This window comes from Tyto alba, unplaced genomic scaffold, assembly GCF_018691265.1.
Source record: "Tyto alba isolate M040663 unplaced genomic scaffold, T.alba_DEE_v4.0 Super-Scaffold_16, whole genome shotgun sequence".
Lineage (NCBI taxonomy): Eukaryota > Metazoa > Chordata > Aves > Strigiformes > Tytonidae > Tyto > Tyto alba.
In genome coordinates, this window is record NW_024881278.1 from 23,205,825 (window position 1) to 23,219,374 (window position 13,550).

Here is a 13,550-nt window from a genome sequence, read left to right on the forward strand (position 1 = left end):
CATGTTTTGAAGGCACTTGGCTTCATTCCTGAATCATGCAAGACGTTTGTCAGAAGAATGTCAAAATATACACTACTTTTTCCATAACCTGTAACAGCACCCTAGATTAAGGACAGTTTTGATTTTTACCGAATCCCACTTAGATTTAATCTCTTACCTGTAAATAAAAGTAAACAGGATCGATTCTCAAAAAGTGAGAGGAAAAGTGAATACAACTAAAATAACTGAGTAACACAAAACAACAATCTAACCCAATGTAGAAATTTTTTGCTTAGGTATACCAGCCTCCAAGATCAACTATACACTTTAACACTGAGACTTCCACCTGTACCCTTAAATATTTATTTTATTTAAGATTTAGCAACAACTATGGGAAGCAAGTCCAAGCTGTACCAAGAAAAATCATTACACAATTACAGCAATCACTGTAACTCAGTTTGTACCTGCAGCAAAACCTAGCAGTTTAAGGAAATAAGTATTTTAAGGCTATTAAACTATGCTGGTTACTCCTCATGCAGCAGTTTAACACATTGACATCCCTGAGAAAAGATTCATTTATGTAGTGGCAGTTGCCTTGCCAAGACATTGGTAGAACGGAACAGGACCTCCAACCTTGGCCACTTCACCATCCAGACTCTGAGCTTCACCTGCCCACAGCATGACTAAAATCTGTCACCGGCTGCCCCTTCTCATCTTCTCTCCAGACAAGTATGAGCAATGGATCTTGCATCTGTTAGGGCAGCACACACATGTGTGCAAACCTGTATTTAGCACGGTTTCATTTTCTCCGATTTAAAAAATACATGGGGGGTGGGGGGTAGAGTGTTTTCAGTATGCAACCCTTCCTTTACACGCAGATCATGTATGCACAGACTTTAAAATCTAAGAAATAACTAAATTTGTTGTTGTATGTAAAAAAATACAGTATACCAACCTGATTTTATTATATCTTAAGGTAACAACAAGCAATGAAACACACAGAATCCTCATGTGATACACTTCTGTTAAATCCCAAGGGCTGTTAACAACTGTTGAAGTAGTATTCCATGTTGAACTCAGTACTGTTTATCTAGGTGCACAAGGTATTGCAGGTAAACATGTTTACTTCAAACAGTCCATGATCAAGAACAAAAAGTCAATAAATCTGGGAAGGTTTCACTTTGCGTAACTGTAGATTCAATCCATTTCCACTGCTCCGTTCCAGCTTTAACACTTAGAACCTGAACAACCCTCCTAACTGACATAATTTATGAACAACTCTCATAAGGCACAAAGATTCCATACTCCTCTGCACACATCAAAGTATCTAATTTATTACTCTGGCTACAAACAACAGAACACTAGCTGTAAATAAAAGTATCTTAAACTTTTTTTTTTTTAAAAAAGGGAAAAAAGAACTGCAGGTGTTTCCTATGTACTTATTTTTCTTCCCTTATTACTCACCATCAACAAACATTTTATTACCCAAATTAACAAAACAAATAAGGATTAACTTTTATATAAGAAACAAATGTGTAGAATTAATTTGAAAAAAATCACACCTGTAGCTGACAATATGTCCATTATATTAAATAATGCCTAAAGTTGTTAGAAGAACGATTAACAAGGAGAAGAATATCTATTTCCAGGTTTACCAGAAGTTGTCAGAGCAATCTGACAATTACTAATTACTGACATTACTAATCATGCCACTGCTTATTAACAATACAGTTCCTGCAGTCCTATAGACAGTATCGCAGCATCACAATTTTGTTCTCAGCTGAAACACATTCACATCCATTGCCTTCACAAAGTGTTGGAAGAGGGAATCAGGAACAGCACCCATGACAACAGAACTGAAACAATGGGAGAACAGGCTGAACAACAAGGAAGGGGATGTTCTGCACAAGGGGCCTGTGACCTTGTAAGTAAAATCAAGTATCCTACCACCATCACTAAGGGAGTCTGGGAGAAGAGGGCAGCATGAGGCAAGAAACGCACACTTGCAATTCAAACAAATTAACTCTACCTGCTAGATAAAGCATTTAAATAGCCTCTAGGGTTTTTAAAAGATAAAACTGATTAAAAATAAATGAATAAATAAAGATCAAATACACAGTATCCTTTAAGCCCGGGAACTAGTTATGCCAGAAGATCCTGACAAACGCACTGGAAAGAAAAAATTGTAATAAGGCTTCTCTCTGATTCTGTATAGACACCGTAAGTTGTATGAGAAAGGGGTTTTCTCTTTCCTCCACCACACAGCTATATAGTTCAAGTCATGTTATCAGTTCTGAAGCAAAAACTAAAAACATTATATGACGTTAGGGGAAAATATGGATGGGGATCACTGAGGAAAGTAGCAATAGATTCACCTCCTATGAGCAGGACTTTGGTTATTAAGATTCAAGAGCATTGTACTGCCTCTATTAAGAGAAATAATGCCAAAAAACCTCTGAACCTCTTTTAGAAAAAAAAAATATTGTGATTATATACTGGTGCATTTTTTTCCCTTCAAGTTCTCCCCTGAAAGATTAAATTTAGCGACTTTCACATGCAGTATTACAGGTTTCAAAGCAAAGACAGATCTAAAAATAGCACTCAAAAAAATACTCTCATGCTTCCACACAATTAACGTAACTTGGAGTTCTGTACTGCGGAGAAATCAGCAGGACAGTACCTATTCATTAATGTGAGAGTTACATTTCCTGGAATATGAGTAATGATTTGCTATACATATACCTAAAGCTTCTTTTGTCCATTTATTGATTTGTTTGTTTAGTATTTTTCTTTTAAGGAAACACAACTATTTTCCATTTCATCACATTTCAGTGTTCCTTAGCAATTGCAGCATCCAAAGCATTTAATTTAAAAAACTTATTTCACTGTGGAAACTTGTACTGTAACTGGCCTGAAGACAATTTTTTTGTTCTTTAATCTGAAATTAAGAACCAAAAAAAACCCCAGAATAATCAGAGTTTTATAGCATCTTAGTATTTACTTGACAAGCAGAAAAAAATTACAAAAGTGTCAACATTTTGTCGGAGGTTTTAGATCTACCATCAACACATGAATGTAGTCCAGAAAATGACAATCATGGACAGAAACAGATCAAGTTTAATTTCAGGTTACTTATACAGTACTAAATGTCTAAATTCTTATCTATTTCCCTTAAAGTGAAGTCAATGGTTGCACAAATTTCTAGTCTCTTTATACATTGTGTTAAGTATTTTATTCTTCTAACCTGGGCAATTAAGATAAAACCTTATGTTTTTGTAAGGGCAGTGTTTTCCACACAAGCACTTAATGAATCCAGCTGTAAATACCGCAGGAACTATGTAGGCAAAGTACACAGATTTTTATTTGTGAAAGCTGTCCACAAGCTAGGAGTTGTTTCTCCGTATGTTTTCAAGGGCTTTCTAGGAAGAAATTACAGACATTTCTCTCTTCTTGTCACCAAGACCTAGGTTATTATGAAAAGTGGCCAACTGATACCAAGCTGAATCAACAACAGAGACAGAGTTAGAGAAACTAAGATCTCTAACATGTAAGCCTATGAAAACTGTTACTAATACTGTGGGTAAACTTTAGATCGACAGAAATACATTATTTTCAAATGGAGATTTGCTACAGAACATGCTGACACAATTTAAATGGCATCTCTTTTCTTGCATTAACATCAAGAAATCTCATAAAATATCTCCAGGTAGCTAACCTCTAGGTTTATTTAACTATTTGCTGAAGTCACATGAGGTTAGAGCCTCCCTTTCATCAGTTTTTGGTTCACAGCATTCTAGAGAAAAAAACAACTGCTCTTAAGATCATGTAAAAGAAAAATTTTCATTCACAACCATATTCCAACTTTGTTAATTTGTGAAAAGCTACTAGAGTGTTTCACAACTGCAGAAAAATAAAAAGAAACACGCACCACTTATTACCAAAACAGTTAGGAAAAAAACACAACAAAGAATGTAGACAAACTACTTTCTATCTTAACAACTGTATCATTATTTTGAAGTCTGTGAAAGGGAAGTTGGATGCATAAATCAAGTCTCAGCACCTTGGGATGATTTTGAAAGCTTTGGCTCATTGTAAACAAAAACTCAGGAAGAGCAATTTTCAAAACTTATTATCAGACCCATGAAAACAACCAATGAATCAGGGTTCTCAAAGACACTTTCATTTCAGTCATATCACTAAATGTATCTAGCTAGCCCATTGTCAAAAAGCCTTCACAATACTGACTCTTCTCAAACTCAGACTCTTCTTTTTAAATAATAATGGCTTTTAAAAATATCATTAGACTTGGTTTTCATCTGCATAGTTAATGCATTAATTCTCTCCATTTTTATGTTCCTTACTGCAAATACTTTTGCAGAACAAGCTAAATGTTACTATTTGTCTACTTATCTTGACCAGCAATGTAATTATTGCTGGCTAATTTTAAGTATGTAAATGAATAATACAATTACTTCACCAATCATGTTGACAGCTGAGCATCCCATCATAATTTTTACTGGATCATGTTTCAAATAGGTAGCATACATCAAATTTTAACCTAGGATCCCAGACACTGGAGCAATACTGGAGAAAGATAGTTACTCTTAGTGCTCATGAACACATCTCTGCTAGACATTGCCTTTTATTTCCTGTGAATCTGACAGCTCCCTACACTTTGTGATTATTTCCCCTAAATTGCTTTAGGTGATAATCTGCCAATGAGAAGCAGACAGATTGATGAACACAGCAAAAACTGGAACAAGGAATCAAAAATGAATACCTAGGGGTTTTAATATTTCCCATCAGCACCACCTGAACATGCAAAGAACACATGCCCACACTTAGAGAAAAGATTGAGGAGCAGAGCAATGAGCAGACAAGATGTACAATGATTTTTAGTTGATCAGGTCTCAAACAGCCTACTGCCAATCAAGCACTTTGGAGTCTTCTCTACAAGCTGAACTTAATCAAAATGGAAAATATGACAAACAGTTTACCATTTCTTATTACAAAATGCTAAAAAAAAAAGTCTGAAAACCTTCTTCTTAATAAATACTTATGGTGAACCATAAATATTTTCACTTATCAGTCCAATCACTATGCAATCAGGACTGCACAGAGAATAGGCTGTAAGTAGAAATGGAAGAATTCCAAGCCAGTCCCAACCCACAAGAGAGGAGTTACGCTCAGAGGGGAACCACATTCCTTCCCCTCACTCCTTCTCCACCAGCCATGCAAAACTTCCATCTCAGGTTTCAAGCAAGAGATTTAACAACTATTAAGTACAAAATACAATAAGAATCTAAAAAACAATGTATGTTTTAGGGGTGTACATTGCTCCTTTTACCAAATGGCTATGCCAGCTCATGTATTTTGGAAACCTTGCCTATAATCAGAAGGATATCTATCTTTGTATTGCAAAAAAAAAAAACCTTATGGTCAGCCCCATAAGCTTCCCCAGCAAAGACAGAGCACTCCAATGGGTCAGAGCCCACTCCCAGTATCACAGGGATTCCAAGTAATAAATTATTGTTGGCAGTTATAATACTAAGCAGTTATACTGATCAGACCTGAAATTAAGAAGGCAAAAAAAAAAAAAAAAAAAAGACAAGACAAGGGAGAAACACAGAGACCAAAGACTGAAAAGATGTGCATGTGATATGGAAACCCAGGGAGATGATTTTATAAACAACTGTAATCAAGAGCAGCTATTTTAATACAATGCTGCAACAAACACATATAGTTCTTTTCATCTAATATGAAAAGGCATTCCCACAAAATCTCTTTGCTTATCAGATCCCTGATAAGACTCCCAGTCTTACAGAAATGACAGTTGAAGACAGGCAAGTTTTAACAGTAATTCTCCTACTGATGCCATGCCACACTAAAATAAAGGAAAAAGAGGAGAAAGGCAGAGGAAGTACACATAGCACAACCATTCAGCTATCTTGTTTGGCCACCTACCAAAGGATACAAGTGTTCAGCCTAGAGAAAGTCAGATGGCTGCTTTCAAGTCAGATACAGGATGATATACTAAACCCACATATGCAATTGTACATGTGTGAAACAAAACAAAAATCAGGGAAACTGCATTTAAACAACTTATATAAACAGCAATGTCATCAAAGTATACATGAATTGCTTCAATCAAGCTCTTCCCAAACAAACTGAAGAGATCTTGTTATAAGAACTCCCTCACTCCTCCTTCTCTTGTGCTCTTTATTCAGGCTAAGGTTTTAAGCTTATTTCAAACCCTCACTGACACTTTTGATTTTACATTTGAATTTTGTTTCTTTATTACTCCATCTTACCCCAGATCCAATTCCCATGAAGCCAATACAAGCTTTGTCACAGGGCCACAAAGAAACAGGACCAAGCACCTCAGACTGGATATAATTTAACATAATTAAACACAACACAGAGTAATAAAATGTAATTCTCTGCTAAGAAATGTAAGAAGGTGAGAGTCACGAAACGCATCCAGAAACAGTCCACCAAATCCCTAGGGTAACAGGTCTTTAGAGTTGAAGAGTCTGGTCCAACCCTTCAAAAAGCCAGGGAAACCAAAGTTTAGCAAAGGAACGCCACCCTGGCCCCAGAGGCAACCGGCTCGGCAGGCCCCACAGCGCTGCCAAGGACGCGAGTCACGGGAAGGCGGCGGGACGCCACGCCGGCGCCTGGGGAGGGCTGCCGCACAGCGGGCAGGCATCACCAGCACCCCGGCACTGCTGGGGGACACGGATCACAGGGGGCACTCCTCACAGCTCACACCGCCTCAGCTGAGTGATCTGGAAGAAATTTTCCGAGCTGACTTTGCCAGCAGCCTATTAGGAGGTTTCACAGAACCCGTTCTGACAAGCAAGCTGCAAAAGTACTAACTTCCAAGAAAAAGTGTACCAATAAGAAAAGTCACACCATCTTCAGTTGTTTCCTCTCTCTTTCCAAGACAGGGGATCACTAGATCAATGTCAATCCACATACCCTCTAGCAGATGCATCCAGTCCATTTAAATAACAGATTTATTTGAGCTTTCCTATCACAGCTACTACAATAGCATTTGAGCTGCCAGTTTGCTCACAGTCAATGGGGGCTTCCTCTCTCCTTCTCTAAGCACTCTTTTAGGAATGACTTACAGTAACAGGGCAGCTGACAACACTCCATCCTATAGAAAAGTCTTCCTCGCCACACACAATTTTATTTTCCTTGCATCTTAGTGTCTGCCCTTAACTAACAGTCACAGTAACTATCCTTGTATACTAATGACATGCTCACTCGAGCGCATAAACAGAACAGCAACGTAACAGTTCAGGGTGGTGGATGGAGGGTTCAGGAGAGGGAAGAGAACAGCTCTAAAGGACTAGTGCTTCCCACTGCCACCTACACTGGTCCCCAACTGAAAACAGAATCAGGGGATTTTGGAATTTAGCTCCATTTTATAGAAAGATGCAAGTTACAAAATTCTGCACAAGAAATAGTGTCTATTTCATAACTGTGTTAATTTCATGGCAAGATGCTCACATTTCTATTCAAATTGTCCTCAGTGAGTTTCTTCAATGACTTGCAACATACTTAGAAGCAACACTGCTTTGAAATATCTATTTGTCAAAGTTTTAAAGGGGAAATTTCACTAAGAATTGAAAACAGTTTTGTCAGTTTTGAAACAATTTGTCAAGTGGAAGACAAGGCACATACGAAGAGTTTTAAGAATAACCTTATCCTGTTTGACATTTTAAAGTTAATTTTTTACAAACTTCTTAAAAGATTAAAAAGTCACACTCCTAAATAGGGCTAGACTTCAATTAGTGAAAAGTATCCAAGTCAATATAGCAATACCCGTTTTACTCCTTCAGAGCATTCAGCCCAGAACATTTAACACTAAACAAACACACTGTCAATGCCATGGTACGAGAGGACATAAGGTAACTCAAATTTAGATCATTCTGCAGAGATTACAGGCCTTTGAAAAGGGAAGGGGGAGGCGAAAGGGAGGTTATGTTTTTGTTTCATACTTAAAACATTACCTCCCGATTACCTCCCTTGTTAATCAAAAACATTCTGTACATTCCTTCATCTTTGAAAGTAACCATTAAAGCAGACCTATCTAGCTCTTAAAAAAAAAAAAAAAAGAAAAAGAAAAAAAGAAAAAGAAAAAGTGTGGTAATAAGTTGTGAATCGAAGTGTTCTCTTCCAAATAAAACATCTGCAAGGGGAAAGGGGAAAAAAATAACTTTTAACAGAACTGCAGATAGGTAATCAAATGTCCTAGTTCAGCAGGGAGTAACAAGTATGTGCATGGAGATTGAGATTTGTCCTTGTAGCATTTAATCCTACTCATGTTGTGCAATTCATCTCAGCACGGTCAGAGCAACCACAGCTCTACTCCCACTAGATGGAAAATTCCACTCGGGCTTAAGTGAAACTCTTCAAAAACCCAATTTGAATTCTTCCTGCTAAACCCAGTTTTGTTCATAGAAGCTCATTTGCTTTCAAACACAGTAGGTATTCTGTTCATCCACTCAGAGCAACAAATGAATGACACTTCATTGTGGCTTGAGCCCTGGAAAGAGTCTGAAGATCAGTTATGTGTTATATTCACACTTCCTCTCTCCCTACAGCATAAGCAGTATCTTTCCTTGAGAGTGGTACAGCAATAGAAATGTAAAAATCTCACAGTAAAAATATGGCAATTAAATGCTATAATTGCATTGGGCTACCATGTAATTATACATATACAAAGATGCTATATAATACAAAACAACATTGAACAATTATGTTTGCTCAGTAACCCGTCAGAAAATGCATGTCTGTACACCCACATACAATCTTCTGTCTGAAATATATAAGAATTTTATTTTAGTCTTATCCCTGTATCTAGAGCACCAAATTCACACCACTGCCAAATTCAACAGAAAGGAAACACAGAAAACATCATCTTTATTTCCCACACCACTCCTCTTTAGAAGCACATGTAAAGGAAGGTAGCTTCAATGATACAGGTCTGTCAAATGTTTCAGGTTCTTCTTTTAAAGATTTAATTGTGTTTTTCTCCCCACGTATTCTGAATGGATTTAAATAAGAGAATATTCAAGAGAATAAACTAACTAAGTGTGAGGAGTTATTTTGCTGGTATATACCTTGCCAGAAGCAATGGTCATAATATAAAGACAAAACTCAAAAGCTGTAACCAAAAGCTTATAAAAAGTTTATCTATTACAGATATCAGAAACTATGCCAAAACATTATATTAAAAAAAAAAAAAAAAGAATAAATAAGCATTCTCTGATGTATTAACGAAGGCATAAAACCAGAGATAATCAACAATGTAACCAACAGTTTTAAAAATTTTCCCCAAAAGTATTTAAGATCCAAACATGGCAGAATACCAAACATTTATAACTGTTAAATAATTTAAAAACTCTTACTACAGGTTTTTTCCTTTAATAAAAAATGGTAGGTTATTATTTGTTCTTGAAAATTCAGAATAACATCATAAGAAGCAAGAGATACATCACATCTGCTGTGAAGAATAAGCAGAAGGAGCTATTACTATTTTCTAACGTAAACAGTAGCTTAAAATAAAAATTGGAAGAACTTAGGATAACAACAGCTTTATTTTCACTACTAAAGGAGCAAGACTAAGTGTGGAACTTTCTCACCCTGCTGTTCTGAAGCTTTCACACAGACAGCAAGACTTCCTCTCATACATTTCTCCTCAGCCACCACAGCCCTGTTGCTGGTATCAGGCTCCCAATCCCACACCAGTGGCATACAGAATAGCAAAAATATCTGCTGAATATCTTCATGTAACCACCATATAAATAAAAGTTACACTGTATATAAACTTGAAAAGTTGTCTTAGAAATTTATCTGATATATGACGTATCTTTAGCCAGTTACATATGTGTATATGTATATGGATGGATATGGAGATATATAGATTAGTAGATGTGTATATATAGTCATTTCATTTACGTGTTACAAACAATCATTCTGCAGAACTGAAAAACCAATCAGAAGTTCGTACAGCAAATCTTGCATTGCTCAATTCAGTCAAACTCATCCGTTTTCATCCACACTCTTTATGGCAGCATTTGCAGATGAAGATTTATGAACAAGTCATAACATGGCTTGCACGAGCTGAAATTCTTTCTAATACCCCAAAACAAGCATTAATAATATAGGGAAGTCCAACCAATGAATATCAGTTTTCCCTTTAAGAATTAAAGCTGACAAGACGCTTAAAAAGGCATTTTTCTAAAAAAGTCCAAAGATTCAAAAAGAAAACCTCCCATCACATGAAACACCACCACAGCATCACCTTACCTTATAATAAATGGAACAAACGGTGCCATGCTGAGAGCTGAGTAAGTGCCATCCATTGGAGATGGATACAGCCTTCCCAGGATTAAAAGAAGAAGGAACAGGCTTGGATGAATTTTCAACTCTTCAGCTTCACTAAATAAAAAAGTGGTAAGAAACATTGGGTGAAAAAAGCATCCTCCTTCATACTAGTCTCAACACTCTTCCATACACAATACTCTTCTGCATTTCTGGTTCAAAGCAGTATGCTAGGCTGATCATTGCAAGCAAGTGCAAACACTGCTGGGATCAAATATGGCACCCAGTTCTCCTACGGCATCACTGGGAACTCCTGTATGAAAGCACTTAAGGCTGCCTCCACTTTCCTATGTTATCCCAAGCCTCCTTTATTCCTAATAATGGTGAGCTGTCTTCATTTTTAAATAATACTAAAAACCAGCACAATGTTTCTCTAGGAACTGAGAAACTGAGGAAGCTGAGTTATGAAAAGATGGTTTAAAAGAAGTCTTTCGTTCAGTTTGGAAGGAAATGTGTATTTTGTAAATAGCAGGCTTTATTAAATAATAGTTCTTGTCATTGACACCAAGTGGCCACTATTCATACTGTAAAAACAGTCATAAATCCAGATCAAACTCAATACTTCTTGATTTACTTAACGATCAAGAATAAGATACAAACCTTCATCTGCCATGAAAAAAGCATTCAAGACCAACATTTCAGGCAGCAGCTTTCAATATTTTTCCATTTAAAGACTATCCAAAATTTTTCAGGGATGACACTGTCACCTTCTGAAGTGTCAGGTAAAACAGATTGCTGCACGGAATATATACACCTTCTTTTCTTAGAGCAGAGGGTGCAAAACATGCAACAACTGGTAAAACTCCTGCTCCCAAGTATCCACCTCAGGGCCATCAAACAGGCAGCTGAACCTCACCCGTAAATCAGCTGCTGAACATCCACAGTTTATACCATAGCGTTTCAAGAAAAAACAAAGCCAGAACTAGTTTATTTTAAAAGTTCATGAACCTGGGGGTAACAGCATCAGAATCATCCCAAACAGTATCACTTGCATTGACCAAATTGGAGCTGTCAGCTACCATTTGTGGAGTCCTTAAAAAGGGATCAAGGACCTTCCTCAGAGTCAGCATGTCAGAGGCTGGAAAGTGTTCATCTAGGGTTACGTGAGGCCTATAACCCTCCATCACTTAAACGTGTTAGGAAGTCTCATTGTTAAACACGAGACGGTCAAATGGATTTCTGTCTTTCCCTGAAAAATACATGTTCTTTAACATCTGATCCTAGGAAAGCAGCAACTACTAATTACTCAACAGTAGTTCATACTTACTCCAACATGGAAATGTTACAGGAAGAAAACTTCATCAAAAAACACTAGTAGAACTGTATCGTATCAAGAAGCACTGATAAAAAGAACAGCATTAGGGTATACATGACCCAACCCAGTTTAACCTTTTCACTGCACTTTATATTTCAGAGATTTCTCAGACACCATCTTACCTGTTCAAAGTACTGGTTACAACCTCCAACTGCTTCAGAAGGAAGGGATAAAGACTTGGAAACCGAGAGAAAAACTCCCTTCCTGTCATTCTGCAGAAGGGAATGAATTACAATTAGCATCCTGCAGTAATTAGTTGCACACAAAATACCAATTTACTTCTCGGATTTCTGATGCTACAGTGAAGTCAGAGAGCCAGAAGAACCATGCACACAATGAACTTCTTTCAAACAAGGCACAATGTTTTTATTATACATGATGATACAGCACAGTTTACGCAAGTAACTGTATGTGTGCATACTAACATTTTATCAGCTAAACTGGCTGGGCCTTTTTGGGAAAAAAAGATCTTAGCCTCTTAATCACACTAAAACCAAAAAAAAAATACATCAGCTTAAATTTTGGCACCATTTAACAACATTCTGGTTGAACAAGAAAAGACTACAGTTGCTTTAGTATGGGTTGTGTACTAAATAGCTACTAAAATATATTTAATAGACATGTACTAACAGATGCTCATATTTTACTGATACAGAAAAGCATCTAAGAATAGTAACTCACAGATGCTCTGTATAACTCAGCAGCATAAGCATCGGACCTTCCATTCACAGAATCATAGAATAGTTTGTGTTGGAAGGGACCATAAAGACCATTTAGCTCCAATCCCCCTGCCCTGAGCACACCTTCCACCAGACCAGGCTGCTCAAAGCCCCATCCAACACCCTTTAACACCTCCAGGGAGGGGGCAGCCACAGTTTCTCTGGGCACCCTGTGCCAGGGCCTCACCACTCTCACAGTGAAGAATTTCTTCCTTCTATCTAATCTAAATCTCTTTCAGTCCAAAACTGTTACCCCTTGGCCTATCACTACATCCACTGATAAAGAGTCCCTCCACATCTTCCCTTGTAGCCCCCTTTAGGTACCAGAAGGCTGCTGTAAGGTCTCTCACTGGAGCCTTTTCTTCTCCAGGCTGAACAACCCCTGTCCTCATAAGGGAGGTGCTCCAGTCCCCTCACCATCTCTGTGGCCCTCCTCTGGACCCGCTTGAACAGGTCCATGTCCTTCTCATGCTGGGGGCCCCACAGATGGACAAGGCACTGCAAGTGGGGTCTCACAAGAGTGGAGGAGGAGAATCCCCTCCCGTGACCTGCTGGACAGATTTCTCTTGATGCAGCCCAGGATACGGTTGGCTTTCTGGGCTGTCAGTGCACATTGCTAGGTCATGTTGAGCTTCTCATCAACCAACACCCCCAAGTCCTTCTCCACAGGGCTGCTCTTAATCAACTCATCACCCAGCCTGTATTTGAGCTTGAGATTGCCCAACCCATGTGCAGGACCTTGCACTTGGCCTTGCTGAACTTCATGAGGTTTGCATGGGCCCACCTCTCCAGCCTGTCCAGGTCCCTCTGGATGGCATCCCTTCCCTCCAGTGTGTCGGCCACACTGCACAGCTTGGTGTTGTTGGCAAACTTGCTGAGGGTGCACTTGATCCCACTGTCCATGTCCCCAATGAAGATGTCAAATGGCGCCAGTCCCAGCACCGACCCCTAAGGAACACCAGTCGTCACTGGTCTCCACTCAGACATTGAGCCATTGACCGCAACTCTCTGAGTGCAACCATCCAGTCAATTACTGATCCATTGAGTGGTCCATCTGCCAAATCCATGCCTCTCCAATTTAGAGACAAGGCTGTCATGCAGTACAGTGTCAAATGCTTTGTAGAAGTCCAGGTCAAGGA

General features: G+C 38.2%; 1 protein-coding gene across 2 annotated transcripts in view; it reads right to left on the reverse strand.

The window, feature by feature from the left end:
- The window catches only part of THADA (THADA armadillo repeat containing), a 164,757-nt gene that overhangs the window by 94,272 nt on the left and 56,935 nt on the right, over positions 1-13,550 (reverse strand). For both annotated transcript variants that reach the window (XM_042789349.1, XM_042789350.1), the window contains exons 27-28: positions 11,815-11,904; positions 10,303-10,434 (exon numbers count right to left, since the gene is read on the reverse strand). In XM_042789349.1, the coding sequence (XP_042645283.1) occupies positions 10,303-10,434; positions 11,815-11,904 (222 nt within the window). The remainder of the gene's footprint in view (positions 1-10,302; positions 10,435-11,814; positions 11,905-13,550) is intronic.